The 17345-nt window shown below is 41.6% G+C and overlaps 1 protein-coding gene across 1 annotated transcript in view; it reads right to left on the bottom strand.

Annotated features, from left to right (window-relative positions):
* Positions 1-17345, bottom strand: part of MCTP1 (multiple C2 and transmembrane domain containing 1) — a 796241-nt gene that overhangs the window by 460418 nt on the left and 318478 nt on the right. Inside the window, exon 10 of the mRNA XM_040421550.1 lies at positions 2678-2771. Within this exon, the coding sequence (XP_040277484.1) occupies positions 2678-2771 (94 nt within the window). The remainder of the gene's footprint in view (positions 1-2677; positions 2772-17345) is intronic.

Here is a 17345-nt window from a genome sequence, read left to right on the forward strand (position 1 = left end):
CAGTTTTATTGGTACTATTTTGGGGTACATATAATTTTTAATGGCTCTATATTACATTTTTTGTGAGGCAAGGTAACCAAAAATTTACTGTTTTGGAACTGTTTTTATTTTTTATTTTTTACAACATTCAACTGACAGGGTAGATCATGTGCTATTTTTATAGACCAAGTAGTTACTTATATGCAATGATATAAAATATGTCTACTTTGTTTCAGTTTTACATAATAAAGCATTTTTTGAAAAAGAAAATTATGTTTTTGTTTCTCCATTTTCTGAACGTCATATATTTTTATTTTTCTGCCGATCGTCTGGTGCAGGGGCTAATTTTTTGCAGGAAGAGTTGACGTTTTTATTGATACCATTTTTGGGTACATATGATTTTTGGATCATTTATTATTTCACTTTATGGAGCAAGGTGACCAAATTGGTTCTTTTAGCACTGTTTTTATTTATTTATTTTGACAGCGTTCACCTGAGGGGTTAGGTCATGTGAAATTTTAATAGAGCAGATCGTTACGGACGCGGCAATACCTAATATGTATACTTTTTCTTATTTATTTAAGTTTTACACAATAATAGCATTTTTGAATAAAAAAAATAATGTTTTAGTGTCTCCATAGTCAGAGCCATAGCTTTTTTATTTTTTGACCGATTGTCTTAGTTAGGGTCTAATTTTTTGCAGGATGAGGTGACGGTTTAATTGCTACTATTTTGTACACGCCTTATTGATCACTAGGAATTCCACTTTTTGTGATGTAAGGTGACAAAAATGGCTTTTCTTGACACAGTTGAATTTTTTTTAATGGTGTTTATCAGATGAAGTGGATCATGTGATATATTTATAGAGCCGGTCGTTATGGATGCGGCAATACCAAATTTGTCAATTCTTATTTTTTTTTTCAATTTCTAACATTTTTTTTATTACTTAATTTGGGAATTTTTTTTTTTTTACATGTGAAACCTTTTTATTTTTTATTTTTTTAAACACTTTATTGTTTTATTTTATTTTATTTTACACTTTGCATCCCCCATAAGGTCATACAAAACTTCTGGGGGACATTTACCATCACATATTTTTTTTTCACCATTGACCATTGATATAGTAGCCCCAGTTACAGAACAAACACCCCCCCCCCCATCCCCCCCCCCCCCCGGAGAGGCTGTACAGCAAAATACAACGCTGTACAGCTTCAGTGCAGGGCTGATCGAGGTCTGTAGAACAGCGGTCCCCAACCACCGGGCCGCGGCCCAGGACCGGGCCCTGGAAGATTGTTTGCCAGGCCGCGGCAATACAGGGGAGCGGAGACGCCAGGCGCATGCGCGCCCAACACGCGCATTACACACAAGGCGCTTCCGTACAGCAGGAAGGAAAGAGAGCGTTCATTCCTTCCTTCCAACTGTGATGCCGGCCAGCCACTGACACCAAGGAAAATGCTGAAAAGGGCTTGTGAGGGAGGGATTGGTTAGGTCTCACTGCCCCACCAATGGAAATAAAATGACAGTCCGAGGGGAAAGGGGGGTTGTTGGCATCCAGTTTCAGCTAGTATCTGAGGGAGTGAGTGGAAAAATGACCTGCAGTTCCTCTTCCATGTCACCTTGAAAATATCAGCAGTGCAGCAGAGACCAGTGCAGCAGAGACCAGTGCATCAGAGCCCAGTGCAGAAGAGACCAGTGACCACTAGACCCTAGTCAGTTTTGTGCAGCCAATTCAGGTATAGGTACTATGTCAGCCTGAAATAAAGGCAGGGAAATATCAATATAATGGTAAGACCTATTTCACACTGATTCGGCATTATGGTCAGTTGAGTCACATTTACAATAATAAATGTAATCGTTATATAGTGTTATATATTTTAATATGCACCTTGTGGATTGTTATGCGCTTGAATCAGTCAGCGCCGACCAGCACCCCCTTATCCCCGCCCCAGAACCCCCCCACACCTCACCCGATCCCTGGGAAAATTGTCTTGCATGAAACTGGTCCTTGGTACAAAAAAGGTTGGGGACCACTGCTGTAGAAGACCCGACAGCTCCTGCACTCTCCCCGCCCCGGCGGTCACATGACCACCGGGCCGGGACAGGAAGTGCTGACAGCAGGCCCCCCGCTCGGCAGCTGCAAGATTAGCGTGCAGCTGCCATCTCTGAATGGACGTTCCAGAACGTCTATTCAGAGATAAACATCCACCCATAGGACGTTTATATCCTATGGGCGGATGTGAAGTGGTTAAGCTTCTTAAACTTCAGTTACTATGTAAAGAACACATAAGTCCTTTTAAGTTTAAAGCTGAAAACTGCCCTGCTTTGATTCATAACAAAAAATATTTTACCTGGTATTCCATAGAAATGTATCAAGGTAGGGATTAAAAAATATTAGGCCTTCAAAGGGCCCATTGTATATCTGTAGATACATGACATACTCATTTTGTTCGATCCATGAAGACAGGAATTTAATTAATCTCCTCACCACCGCCTCTAACAAGTCTGCAAAAACACCAGCGGAAACTTGTCACCTTTACTTCTGTCATTGTGGTACTGGGTATGTGCCACAGAAGAAAAATCGAACAAATACATGTCATCATATCACAACTAAACATTTCACTTACATATTTCCCTTATTTTAATTAACAGCTGCTTGGAGAATATATATTAATCTTGTGGAAATCTCACTGCTTCTTACCTGTGACATCAGCTGCCATCAATCCCTCTGCTCTTATAACTTTCACTTGAAGTAAACCCACATCATTAAAGTTGCTGAAGGACCTCATAAGACTCTGCAATAAATAAAACATATATTACATATTCACAATACAATATTACTTTTGTTTATCTACTAAAAATAGCAATATTGCCAGTATGACATGATATCTCATCTAAAACATCACGTCTTCAAAGATATGTCCACTTTTACAACTAGTTCTGTACTGTTCTGATACAATTTAAAAAAATGTAGCATCACAAGGAGTCTTGTTTTAATAAAATCCTCCTATTAGGGTACTTTCACACTTGCGGCAGGACGGATCCGACAGGCTGTTCACCGACAGGCCTGTCGGATCCGTCCTGCCGCAAGTGTGAAATAGCCTTAAGTGTATACAGCTCCCAAAAAGACCTACAGTGCATTTAGAAAGTCTTCAGGTCCTTTCATTTATTTATTTTTTACATTTTATTTTGCGGCCTTGTGCTAAAATAAAAATTTTCACGTTTTCCCCCATCAATCTGCAATCAGTACCCCACAATGAGAAAATAAAAACTGAACTTTAGATTTTTTTGTAAATGTATTAAAAAGGAAAAACAAAAATTTTGCATGGACGTGAAGTATTGAGACCTTTTGCTATGACACTTGAAATTTAGCTCTGGGGGCCGCCCATGTCTCTTGATTATCTTTGAGATGTTTCACTACCATGACCTGTTTCAATACCTTGATAAATTAAGTTGATGTGACATAATTTGGAAAGACACAGCCCTGTCTATATAAGTTCTCACAGCTGACAATGCATATAAGAGCAAAAACTAAGCCATGAGTAAGAAAGAACATCCTGTATAGCTCATAGACAGGATTGTGTGGAGTCACAGATCTGGAGAAGGGTACACAAATTTCTGCTGCACTGAAGGTTCCCAAGAGCATAATTCTTAAATGGAAACTGGAACAACCAGGACTGTTCCTAGAGCCGACTGACCCACCAAGCTAAGTAATCAGGGGAAAAGTGCCTTGGTAGTACAGGTGACCAAGAAACTGATGGTGACTGTGGCTAAGCTCTAAAGATCCTCTCTGCAGATGGGAGATGCTTCCAAAAGGTCAACCATCACTTCAGCACTCCACTAATCTGGCCTTTATGACAGAGTGGCCAGAACGAAGCTTCTCCTCAGTAAAAGACAAATGGAAGTTTGCAAAAAAGCAGCTAAAGTCAGACTTTAACCACCTCAGCCCCCAGTGCTTAAACAACCTGAAAGACCAGGCCACTTTTTACACTTCTGACCTATACTACTTTAACCGTTTATTGCTCGGTCATGCAACTTACCACCCAAATGAATTTTACCTCCTTTTCTTCTCACTAATAGAGCTTTCATTTGGTGGTATTTCATTGCTGCTGACATTTTTACTTTTTTTGTTATTAATCAAAATTTAACGATTTTTTGGCAAAAAAATGACATTTTTCACTTTCAGTTGTAAAATTTTGCAAAAAAAACGAGATCCATATATAAATTTTGCTCTAAATTTATTGTTCTACATGTCTTTGATAAAAAAAAATGTTTGGGTAAAAAAATAATGGTTTGGGTAAAAGTTATAGCGTTTACAAACTATGGTACAAAAATGTGAATTTCCGCTTTTTGCAGCAGCTCTGACTTTCTGAGCACCTGTCATGTTTCCTGAGGTTCTACAATGCCCAGACAGTACAAACACCCCACAAATAACCCCATTTTGGAAAGTAGACACCCTAAGGTATTCGCTGATGGGCATAGTGAGTTAATAGAACTTTTTATTTTTTGTCACAAGTTAGCGGAAAATGCTGATTTTTTTTTTTTTTTCTTACAAAGTCTCATATTCCACTAACTTGTGACAAAAAATAAAAAGTTCTATGAACTCACTATGCCCATCACGAAATACCTTGGGGTCTCTTCTTTCCAAAATGGGGTCACTTGTGGGGTAGTTATACTGCCCTGGCATTCTAGGGGCCCAAATGTGTGGTAAGGAGTTTGAAATCAAATTCTGTAAAAACTGACCAGTGAAATCCGAAAGGTGCTCTTTGTAATATGGGCCCCTTTGCCCACCTAGGCTGCAAAAAAGTGTCACACATCTGGTATCTCCGTACTCAGGAGAAGTTGGGGAATGTGTTTTGGGGTGTCATTTTACATATACCCATGCTGGGTGAGAGAAATATCTTGGCAAAAGACAACTTTTCCCATTTTTTTATACAAAGTTGGCATTTGACCAAGATATTTATCTCACCCAGCATGGGTATATGTAAAAAGACACCCCAAAACACATTCCTCAACTTCTCCTGAATACAGAGATACCAGATGTGTGACACTTTTTTGCAGCCTAGGTGGGCAAAGGGGCCCATATTCCAAAGAGCACCTTTCGGATTTCACAGGCCATTTTTTACAGAATTTGATTTCAAACTCCTTACCACACATTTGGGCCCCTAGAATGCCAGGGCAGTATAACAACCCCACAAGTGACCCCATTTTGGAAAGAAGACACCCCAAGGTATTCGCTGATGGGCATAGTGAGTTCATGGAAGTTTTTATTTTTTGTCACAAGTTAGTGGAATATGAGACTTTGTATGAAAAAAAAAAAAAAAAAATCATCATTTTCCACTAACTTGTGACAAAAAATAAAAAATTCTAGGAACTTGCCATGCCCCTCACGGAATACCTTGGGGTGTCTTCTTTCCAAAATGGGGTCACTTGTGGGGTAGTTATACTGCCCTGGCATTTTCCAGGGGCCCTAATGTGTGGTAAGTAGGTAAATGACCTGTGAAATCCGAAAGGTGCTCTTTGGAATGTGGGCCCCTTTGCCCACCTAGGCTGCAAAAAAGTGTCACACATCTGGTATCGCCGTATTCAGGAGAAGTTGGGGAATGTGTTTTGGGGTGTCATTTTACATATACCCATGCTGGGTGAGATAAATATCTTGGTCAAATGCCAACTTTGTATAAAAAAATGGGAAAAGTTGTCTTTTGCCAAGATATTTCTCTCACCCAGCATGGGTATATGTAAAATGACACCCCAAAACACATTCCCCAACTTCTCCTGAGTACGGAGATACCACATGTGTGGCACTTTTTTGCAGCCTAGATGCGCAAAGGGGCCCACATTCCTTTTATGAGGGCATTTTTAGACATTTGGATCCCAGACTTCTTCTCACGCTTTAGGGCCCCTAGAATGCCAGGGCAGTATAAATACCCCACATGTGACCCCATTTTGGAAAGAAGACACCCCAAGGTATTCAATGAGGGGCATGGCGAGTTCATAGAATTTTTTTTTTTTTTGGCACAAGTTAGCGGAAATTGATTTTATTTATTTTTTTCTCACAAAGTCTCGCTTTCCGCTAACTTGGGACAAAAATTTCAATCTTTCACTCAATATGCCCCTCACGGAATACCTTGGGGTGTCTTCTTTCCGAAATGGGGTCACATGTGGGGTATTTATACTGCCCTGGCATTCTAGGGGCCCTAAAGCGTGAGAAGAAGTCTGGAATATAAATGTCTAAAAAATTTTACGCATTTGGATTCCGTGAGGGGTATGGTGAGTTCATGTGAGATTTTATTTTTTGACACAAGTTAGTGGAATATGAGACTTTGTAAGAAAAAAATAATAATTTCCGCTAACTTGGGCCAAAAAAATGTCTGAATGGAGCCTTACAGGGGGGTGATCAATGACAGGGGGGTGATCAATGACAGGGGGGTGATCAGGGAGTCTATATGGGGTGATCACCCCCCTGTCATTGATCACCCCCCTATAAGGCTCCATTCAGATGTCCGTATGTGTTTTGCGGATCCGATCCATGTATCCGTGGATCCGTAAAAATCATACGGACATCTGAATGCAGCCTGACAGGGGGGGTGATCAATGACAGGGGGGGTGATCAATGACAGGGGGGGGTGATCAATGACAGGGGGGTAATCAATGACAGGGGGGTGATCAGGGAGTCTATATGGGGTAATCACCACAGTCATTGATCACGCCCCTGTAAGGCTCCATTCAGATGTCCGTATGCGTTTTGCGCATCCGATCCATCTATCAGTGGATCCGTAAAAATCATGCGGACATCTGAATGGAGCTTTACAGGGGTGTGATCAATGACAGGGGGGTAATCAATGACAGGGGGGTGATCAGGGAGTCTATATGGGGTGATCACCACAGTCATTGATCACGCCCCTGTAAGGCTCCATTCAGATGTCCGTATGCGTTTTGCGGATCCGATCCATCTATCAGTGGATCCGTAAAAATCATGCGGACATCTGAATGGAGCTTTACAGGGGTGTGATCAATGACAGGGGGGTAATCAATGACAGGGGGGTGATCAGGGAGTCTATATGGGGTGATCACCACAGTCATTGATCACGCCCCTGTAAGGCTTTATTCAGACGTCCGTATGCGTTTTGCGGATCCGATCCATCTATTAGTGGATCCGTAAAAATCATGCGGACATCTGAATGGATCTTACAGGGGGGTAATCAATGACAAGGGGGTGATCAGGGAGTCTATATGGGGTGATCACCACAGTCATTGATCACGCCCCTGTAAGGCTCCATTCAGATGTCCGTATGCGTTTTGCGGATCCGATCCATCTATCAGTGGATCCGTAAAAATCATGCGGACATCTGAATGGAACTTTACAGGGGTGTGATCAATGACAGGGGGGTAATCAATGACAGGGGGGTGATCAGGGAGTCTATATGGGGTGATCACCACAGTCATTGATCACGCCCCTGTAAGGCTTTATTCAGACGTCCGTATGCGTTTTGCGGATCCGATCCATCTATCAGTGGATCCGTGAAAATCATGCGGACATCTGAATGAATCTTATAGGGGGGTAATCAATGACAGGGGGGTGATCAGGGAGTCTATATGGGGTGATCACCACAGTCATTGATCACGCCCCTGTAAGGCTCCATTCAGATGTCCGTATGCGTTTTGCGGATCCGATCCATCTATCAGTGGATCCGTAAAAATCATGCGGACATCTGAATGGAGCTTTACAGGGGTGTGATCAATGACAGGGGGGTAATCAATGACAGGGGGGTGATCAGGGAGTCTATATGGGGTGATCACCACAGTCATTGATCACGCCCCTGTAAGGCTTTATTCAGACGTCCGTATGCGTTTTGCGGATCCGATCCATCTATCAGTGGATCCGTAAAAATCATGCGGACATCTGAAAGGAGCTTTACAGGGGTGTGATCAATGACAGGGGGGTAATCAATGACAGGGGGGTGATCAGGGAGTCTATATGGGGTGATCAGGGGTGATCAGGGGCTAATAAGGGGTTAATAAGTGACGGGGGGGGGGTGTAGTGTAGTGTAGTGGTGCTTGGTGCTACTTTACTGAGCTACCTGTGTCCTCTGGTGGTCGATCCAAACAAAGGGGACCACCAGAGGACCAGGTAGCAGGTATAAAAGTACGATTTAGCAGAAAACGTACTTTTATGATATGCTAATTACCTTTCTACCAGCAAGTAGGGTGTCTACTTGCTGATAGCGATGATGAATAGAATGGAGAACCGCACTCAATTCAAATGTCCCTGGTGCCAATCAAGGGCTGCGAACAGCCAGTATATATGTAGCGAAAATTGAGGCACTCAGGTTTAGGTTATTGCAATCAAAACTTTTTTTATTTTTTCAAGTTTTTGCAGTAGTTTCATCCAAAAAGCCCAATTAGATCCTTTGTACAAACAGTATATTTAAGACCAGACGTTTCGGTCATTTCAGACCTTCATCAGTGGTCACATATTTTATCTGAAAAAATATATAGTACAAAACATGAGTTGGTATGAAAACAACTGAAAATTCATTTTTTTGTATAAAAAAAAGACAATTATTATGTACATGTATATAATAATCCAATTTGTTGCTGGGTACATAGCTGAGTTGACACATAATGGAACATTATACAGACATCTTAGGATGGAGAAAATTTAGATCATGCAGAATATATGGTGAGGGAAAAAGATACATGGAGATATTACTGCGCAGGGTGACGTCATCGGCGCAGGCGCACTGAGGGAGTGCTGAGGAGGCGAGCCTCCTTATCTCAGAACGCCTGCCCCGAATCAACACAGGCGCGCGATTTTTGAAATGCTGACAGGGCCACAGGAGGAGGAGAGCACTGCTGGCCCTGTCAATCAACAGAAGGAGGGGGCGGTTTTCTGCGGCTGCTACCAGCAAGTAGACGCCCTACTTGCTGGTAGAAAGGTAATTAGCATATCATAAAAGTACGTTTTTTGCTAAATCTTCCGAACGAAAATTAATAATAACATAATGTATGGCAATATGGCAGGATAGGGATTATAAGTACACAAAAAAAAAAAAAATTTGTTTAGTGGGGTGACAGAAGCCCTTTAAGAAACAAGATTCTTTGGTCTGATGACATGTCGGGAGGAAAGCAGGCACTACTCATCACCTGCCCAATATCATCCCTACAGTGAAACATGGTGGTGGCAGCTAGTGATGAGCGGCAGGGGCTATATTCGAATTCGCGATATTTCACAAATATTTTGTAGAATATTCGTCATATATTCGCGAATTTCGAAAATTCAAGATTATTTTATTGAATGAGAAAAATCAGCAATGTAAAAATCGCATAATGCAAATTCGTAACACGAAATACAAGCGTATAAGTTTCCTGAGACTGGAGAAAACGGTTGACATGGCAGATTATTAGAATAGTTTTATATGCAGATAGAGTCAAGTGCTCCAATATATTCGCGATTGCGCTAAGTTGCAAATGTGCAACTTCACATTTTAGCAGGTCTGACTACAGATTACTGATTGGTGCACTAAGTATTGTTGTGAACTTGACATTGCTTCCTTCTCAATGGCCAACAAGCAGAGAGGAATCATGTGTTCAGATGGAAAAAAATGCTGAATATTCGATATAACGAATATTTAGCACTATATTCTAAGTATTCGCGAATTCTCGAAGTGGCGATATTCGCAATAAAAATTCGCTATTCGAATATTCGTGCTCAACACTAGTGGCAGCATCATACTGTGAGGGTGTTTCATAGCGGCTGGGACAGGGAGACTGGTCAAGGTTAGGCAAAAACTGAATGGAGCAAAGTGCAATGATATTTTTTATGAAAGCCTGATCCAGAGTGCTCTGGACCTCATACTGGACTAAAGGTTTACCTTCCAACAAGACAATGACCCTAAGCACACAGCCAAGACAAGAAAGGAGTGGCTTAGAGAAAACTGTGTGAATGTCCTTGAGTGGACCAGCCAGAGCCCTCACTTGAACCCAACCGAACATCTCTGGAGGGAACTGAAAATGACTGTCCACTAATGGTCCCAATTAGAGATGAGCGAATTGAAGAATCCAAAGTGGAATTCTGTCACAGGTTAAGGAGAAGGGAAAACACCAAATACACACCGCAACGAATAGACAACATTCTAGGCCTCAAAAGCTAAGGAAGAGGGATGGTGACCTCTTAGTAATTCCTAGGCCTTTCCCTAACTCCTGCCAGTATGAGCAGATCCTGATGGTGGAAGTACTCATACACCGGATACCTTAAGCCCTGCTAAAACTGACAATCTCTAAAATACAAGCAGAGCCCTTGTAGCACTCAGTGGATATTCTGCTGGAGTAGGGTTCCCACCCCTATAAACAATAGATTCAAAGACTCCAGCCAAGTAGTATTTAGTGCAATTTTGTTTATTTTTGCATCAAAGTGGTCGTTGCTACGGCAAAGTGAAGTTTCTGCACATCCGTGCCTTCATCAGACTAGTGCCGCTTGAAGAAGAGGAGATCGCAGTTGTGGACGCAGTGAGGGATAGACATGCGGTAGTACCGCTAGAGAGAAGAAGCGCCAGGCGTGTGCCGAAACGTCACTTTGCCGTAGCAACGACAACTTTGATGCAAAAATAAATGAAATTGCACTAAATAATACTTGGCTGGAGTCTTTGAATCTATTGAGTTCTAAAATAGGTAGCAGGGGTTGAGACAGCTGGTTCCTTCCAAAATGAAAATAGAGCCTCATCACTGATAATGAGTGGCACCTGAGGACAGGTAAGATCCTACCAAACAACAACATAGATAGAGGAAAACAGAGAGACCTGTCAGATAGCCTCATGTGCAGCAAGTCTATCCGATCTTATCACCTCTCTCACAGGAGGGACCGTGACAAATTTGATCCAAAGTTTAGGAAAGATTTGATTCACGAGGAATCTGAATTTCCATGCACTTTGTGGTCACAAATCATTTTTTTTCTTAAAATAGTGGCTACACGTGTTACAAGTGAAAGTAAGAAGCCTGGGAATGCGATATGACCTATAATGCCATGCAGCCAGCTAATCTACAGATAGCTGTGATGTCACAGCCCTTTAAAAGCCTCATCCCATGTAGTCTCTGCCATTTCACTGTGAGCTGAGCATAGGGAGAGAGATAGCAGTGTTTCAGAAAGCTTTTAATTGTAGAATACTGGATAGGAAGAATGCTGGGACAGTGTAGGGACAGAGAAGGAACATCGTAGGGACAGTTTTTAGACACTGTAATGAGAGTATAGAGAGAGCATAGTGAGACTGCAGGGACAATGCATGCTAAGTATAATTGCCCTGTGCATCTTGTTCAGCTGCTGCACCATTAAAACTTAATGTGTTGAATTTCTGTTGAAATTGGGGTGATAAACCTGTCTCATTCTACTGTTTGTGGCGTGTCCACATTGATTAATAGATAAGCAATTCTATTAGAACCTGATCCACAAATTGTGGTGATGCACCCGTCTCATTCTATTGTTTGCGGAGTGTCCACATTGCTTAAAAGATAACTAATTCTATTATGTCCTGTTTCACAAACTGGGGTGATAAACCTGTCTCATTCTACTGTTTATGGCGTGTCCACAGTTTATTTATTTAGTGTTACAGAGTGGTCTTTGAACTTTGCACGAGTTCCCCATGAGTTGATTGTTGTTTTTTGTTGGAAATATTTTTAGTTTATCTGAAAAATTATTATTTTACAGACAACATTAGTCTTTTAGTAAAAAAAAATTGTCTTTTACCGAATAAATTAGTCTTTTACCAAATAAATTAGTCTGCTCCAGTATTATAATCCTCTATCCCTATGAAAAACGATGTTGAGCTTGTAACCTGTGTCTGTCGGCAAAGGGTAGACACACAGCAGCACATGTGCAGCCCCGAACATGTAAGGGCATCACATAACAGTTAGTGATGAACAGCACTTGGCCTCCAGGAAGTTGGACGTGGTAGCGTTCAACTTAGCGTCATTATTAGGGCACGGTTACAAGGAAGAGCTTTTTAACTGCAGCAACTTTAATTAGACGTTATTGTACATCTGACTGTTTCCCTTACAAGGCTTGAGGAGGCATAACCCGCATCTGTTGCCGAATGGTAGACACCCGGCGATCCCTTCAGTGCAGCAAGCGTGCAGCCCCGCACATGTAAGGGCATCATAGAACAGTTAGTGCTAAACACCACTTGTTCTTCGAAGACAAGGCCTCCGTAGGAGCTATATATACATGGATATATACATTTATATAATTTTTGGTATTTTTTTACTGAAAACTGTTTGAAAAATTGTTTCATTGGCTATTTAAGCAATAAAAATACAAAGTTAGTATACCATTAATAAGGAAAAATTATTTTGGACTTTGAAAAATAATAATAAAATAAGTAAAATAAATAATGACTCGTGTAGAAAGAAAATTTCAAACACTTCTTAGCAGTTACTGACAAAAGTTAGATAAAATATTCTATACTGTTATTCTTGTTTTCATTAGAAAATTAATGAATATGCAACACATCTTCCAAGGTCAGCCACACTGAGAAAAATTGCCAGGATAAAGAACAGACAGGCTCCTGGCTTAAAAGTTCTCTTTCGTAAATGTCACATGCAAAAAGCACTGACACAATTATTTTTTTTATTTAAGGCAAAAGCTTCGCACATAAAATTATTTCATATAATATGTATTTTTTTGACATACAGGTAAAGAAGAGTTACATTTCTCACTGGTTTGTATGGGCACCATAATATCAGCTGATTTAAAAGGGTTTTACGAGATTTTAATACTGATGACCTATCCTCAGTATCTGATCGGTGGGGTTCTGACACCTGGGACCACCGCCGATCAGCTGTTTGAGAAGGCACTGACGCTCCTGTGAGCCCCGCAGCCTTCTTGCAGCTTACCAAGCACAGCGCCGTACATTGTATAGCGACTGTGCTCGGCCATAGACTTCTATTATGAATGCAAGTAGGAATGCAATACGGAATGCCTCTTATAGGCTTCCGTATTGCATGCCGTCATAGAACTCCGTTATAGTCCGTAGTAGCTGAATCCATAACGAGATTCTTAGATAACCCGAACCTTGCACGCCAAACTTGAAAACACAAGTTCGCTCAACACTAGTCAGCACATTTCATGCTGTCAGCAATGGTACCACATGTAAGAGATATGTCACAGACCTGAGAAAGAAAAAAAATGTATTTACCCAAGAAAGGTAAAGGCTATGAGAAGATCAGCAAAGCTTTACTTTTCAGTCAGAATACTGTGATACAAAGTGATTATTAATGTAAAAAAGATGGAACTGCAAACATATCACACAGACGTCCAGGCCATTCGTGGAAGTTAACACCTAAATAGGAGCGTCTTTTGATGAGAAGCAGTGCTTGAAGTGGGCCGGAACGCGGCGGTACTCAGTACCGCCACTTCCAAAAATTGCCCTGGAGAGTACCAGCACCTCTCCGTGCGCCCAGTACGTGGGTTTCCGGTACCGGAGCGCAGCGGAGAGCTGGCAGTATCTCCTCCCTAATGTCGTTGGCTGGGCAGCTAGTGGAGGGGGGCGGGTCGTTGCAGAGTACGGCTCAGGCTGGCGCAGGCAGGGAGTTGACCTCACGTTAGGTGACGTCAACTCCTTCCCGCGCGCCTGTGACTGAGGAGCGATCAGTGCGGCGACCAGTGACTGGTCCTCCTTGGAGTCAGGAGTCGGACGGTGCAGCAAAGAACATCGACTTTGCTTTGGAATCCAACTTCTGAAGAGTACTGGTGAGTGACAGGCACCCCCCCTCCCCCCACACACATTAGTTCCTCTCTGTACCAGTACCCCCCCCCCCCCCCCTGGCAGGGGGGTACTGGTACAGAGAGGAATTAATGTGTGTGATGAGGGGGGGGGGGGGTCTGATGTGCAGGGGGGTACTGGTACAGAGAGGAACGAATGTGCGGTGGTGGTGGTGGGGGGGGGGGGTACTGGTACATAGAGGAACTAATATATATGTGTCTGATGGGTGGGTCTGATGTGTAGGGGGCCCCTGCACATCAGACCCCCCCATCACACACATATATATTAGTTCCTCTATGTACCAGGACCCCCCCCCCCCACCACCGCACATTCGTTCCTCTCTGTACCAGTACCCCCCTGCACATCAGACCCCCCCCCCCTCATCACACACATTAGTTCCTCTCTTTACCAGTACCCCCCCCCCCACCACCACCACACATTAGTGCCTCTCTGTACCAGTACCCCTCTGCACATCAGACCCCCCATCACACACATATATATTAGTTCCTCTATGTACCAGTACCCCCCCCCCCACCACCACCGCACATTCGTTCCTCTCTGAACCAGTACCCCCCTGCACATCAGACCCCCCCCTCATCACACACACACACACACATTAATTCCTCTCTGTACCAGTACCCCCCTGGCAGGGGGGTACTGGTACAGAGAGGAATTAATGTGTGTGTGTGTGATGAGTGGGGGGGGGGTCTGATGTGCAGGGGGGTACTGGTACAGAGAGGAACGAATGTGCGGTGGTGGGGGGGGTACTGTACTGGTACATAGAGGAACTAATATATATGTGTGTGATGGGGGGGTCTGATGTGCAGGGGGGGGGAGCACCGGCGCCTAATAGAGTACCGGCACCTCTTTTGGCCCACTTAAAGCACTGATGAGAAGGGTTGAAGAAAATTGCAAATTCACTGCAGTTAGGTAAAGAAGTAAAAGGCCAAACTAGGGTGAGTGTTTCCAGTGATACAATAAATTGTATACTGCTGAGAAATGGAGTAAGGAAGCCTCTCCTAAAGCCCTTGTGCAAAAAAGTCTACCTACAATTTGCCAGGGCCCATGCTGAAAAATATGAAGACTACTGGGACTCTATACTCTGGAGTGATGAGACCGAGATAAACGTTTTTGGAACTGATGTCTTCAAAACTGTATGGTGTTGCAAAGGTGAGGAGTACAAAGAAAAATGCATGATGCCTACAGTGAAACATGGTGGTGGCAGTGTCCTTATGTAGAGCTGCATAAGTGCTGGTGGTGCTGCATTTAATTGATGGTATCAAGAATTCATAGATGTACTGATCCATATTGAAAGAGAAGATGCAGCCATTACTCCATGCCCTTGGTTGTCGTCAACTTTTCCAACGTGACAATGATCCAAAACACACATCTGTTGGGGTTATCTCCTCTTCTACTGGAGGTGAAAACTTGGTCAGGACTCTACCCTCTAAAGAAACAAGTTTTAGCAAATGAGGCTGTGGAAAAAAATCGCCCAAGGGTCATTGAAAAGGGTTTAGGCAGAAACCCTTCTGTCCTGTGTAGGGGGCCTGTTTTGATCCTTACTATGGGGCACTTACTTCTCCATGTATGCCACTTGCTCTAACATAGGTCGTTCTCGAAGAATGGAAAAAGATGTTGCAATATGTCGCCAACTTGTTCATTCCATGCCTAGAAAACTTGGTGTCCTTAAAAATCATGGAGGTCATCAAAATAGTAGATGTAGTAGTTTTTGAGGTGGGATGTATTCATTTTTGCATTAACTAATTTGAGAAAAGCTGAAGATTTTGAAATCTAAGCTATATTATTAACCTTGCAAATGTGCTATGAAACTCAGTTTTGCCAAAATTTGTGAAATTGTTCTTGTGTTCAGTGAGAGATTATATATATATATATATATATATATATATATATATGGTATAGAAAAGCAATGGCGGCACTGAGCAGACTTAGAGCGGGTGCTATGTCCCAGGGCATATGTCCAAAGCCCAAATGTAAAAAACGGAAAATCGGACAGCACTCCAAATGAAAAACTAAATTTATTCCCCCATGTGGCAAAAAAAGGAGCAACGTTTCGGCTCAGCAATAGAGCCTTTCTCAAGCATTGAACACAAGTGCACAGTGAGGAATATATAGACCATACAATTCATCAGAAAAGTGAGCATGATGCAAAACAGCTGAGTGCAATCAATGACATAATTAATCAATATATAAATAAAAACATTATATATTTATAAAAACAGTGATCAATATCTTATTAATTACATACAGTGCTACAATTATATGATAAAAGTGTTACATGATTTCCAAATTCATTGTGTATATCATAAAGTGCATATGTGCTTAATGACCCTATTAAAACAACAATAAAGACATAATCAAGGGATGGAGAATGGAGGAGCAACAAAAATGTAGCCATACCCAACAGGTGGATCCAATATATCATGTACTGTAACGCCACATTCGGCGTGTAGTAGGTCACACTGCGCAGTGTGACTTACTACACGCCGAATGTGGCGTTACAGTACATGATATATTGGATCCACCTTTTGTTTTTCATTTGGAGTGCTGTCCGATTTTCCTTTTATACAGTATATATATATATATATATATATATATAGTATATATATATATATATATATAATTACCTACCTGTATATACATGTCTGCATACCTACATATGGTGTATACATGTTTGGTTATGTATTTCTATGAGTATATACAGTTGCAAGAAAAAATATGTGAACCCTTTGGAATGATATGGATTTCTGCACAAATTAGTCATAAAATGTGATCTGATCTTCATCTAAGTCACAACAATAGACAATCACAGTCTGCTTAAACTAATAACACACAAAGAATTAAATGTTACCATGTTTTTATTGAACACACCATGTAAACATTCACAGTGCAGGTGGAAAAAGTATGTGAACCCTTGGATTTAATAACTGGTTGAACCTCCTTTGACAGCAATAACTTCAACCAAACATTTCCTGTAGTTGCAGATCAGACGTGCACAACGGTCAGGAGTAATTCTTGACTATTCCTCTTTACAGAACTGTTTCAGTTCAGCAATATTCTTGGGATGTCTGGTGTGAATCGCTTTCTTGAGGTCATGCCACAGCATCTCAATCGCACAATTTGTCAGATTTTTGGGCAATTATTTTTGAATGTAAGGGTTATGACAAGAGATGTATGATACCATTTATGTATCACTTGTGAGCAGAGAATTCCCGAATATGAGCACTAGATGATATATTTAGTATTGAATACTCCTCTGTAAAACTGCCATGCATTCCTCTATCAATAGTTATCTTTTCTACAAAAAACTTAGACATGATTGACCAAGACTAAGAAAATTGGTATTAGCTGAAGTACAAAATAAGTGATATTAGCATTACAGTACAATCCCGAGAAGCACTAATCTAAAATTTTAAAATGTGAATCAAGATCTTCTATATTTTTGGCACCAAAAAAGGTCAAGGATACTGTACAAAAATGTTCTTTAGCAGAATGTGGAAGACAAACTGAAAAGACAAAATGTAAAAAAATTAGTATTCTTGTGCTTACTTACATTTCAGGATCATAATGTGTTAAGTATGCCATTGTGCCAGTGAA

The sequence above is a fragment of the Bufo bufo genome, chromosome 2 (genome assembly GCF_905171765.1).
Source record: "Bufo bufo chromosome 2, aBufBuf1.1, whole genome shotgun sequence".
Taxonomy (NCBI): Eukaryota; Metazoa; Chordata; class Amphibia; order Anura; family Bufonidae; genus Bufo; species Bufo bufo.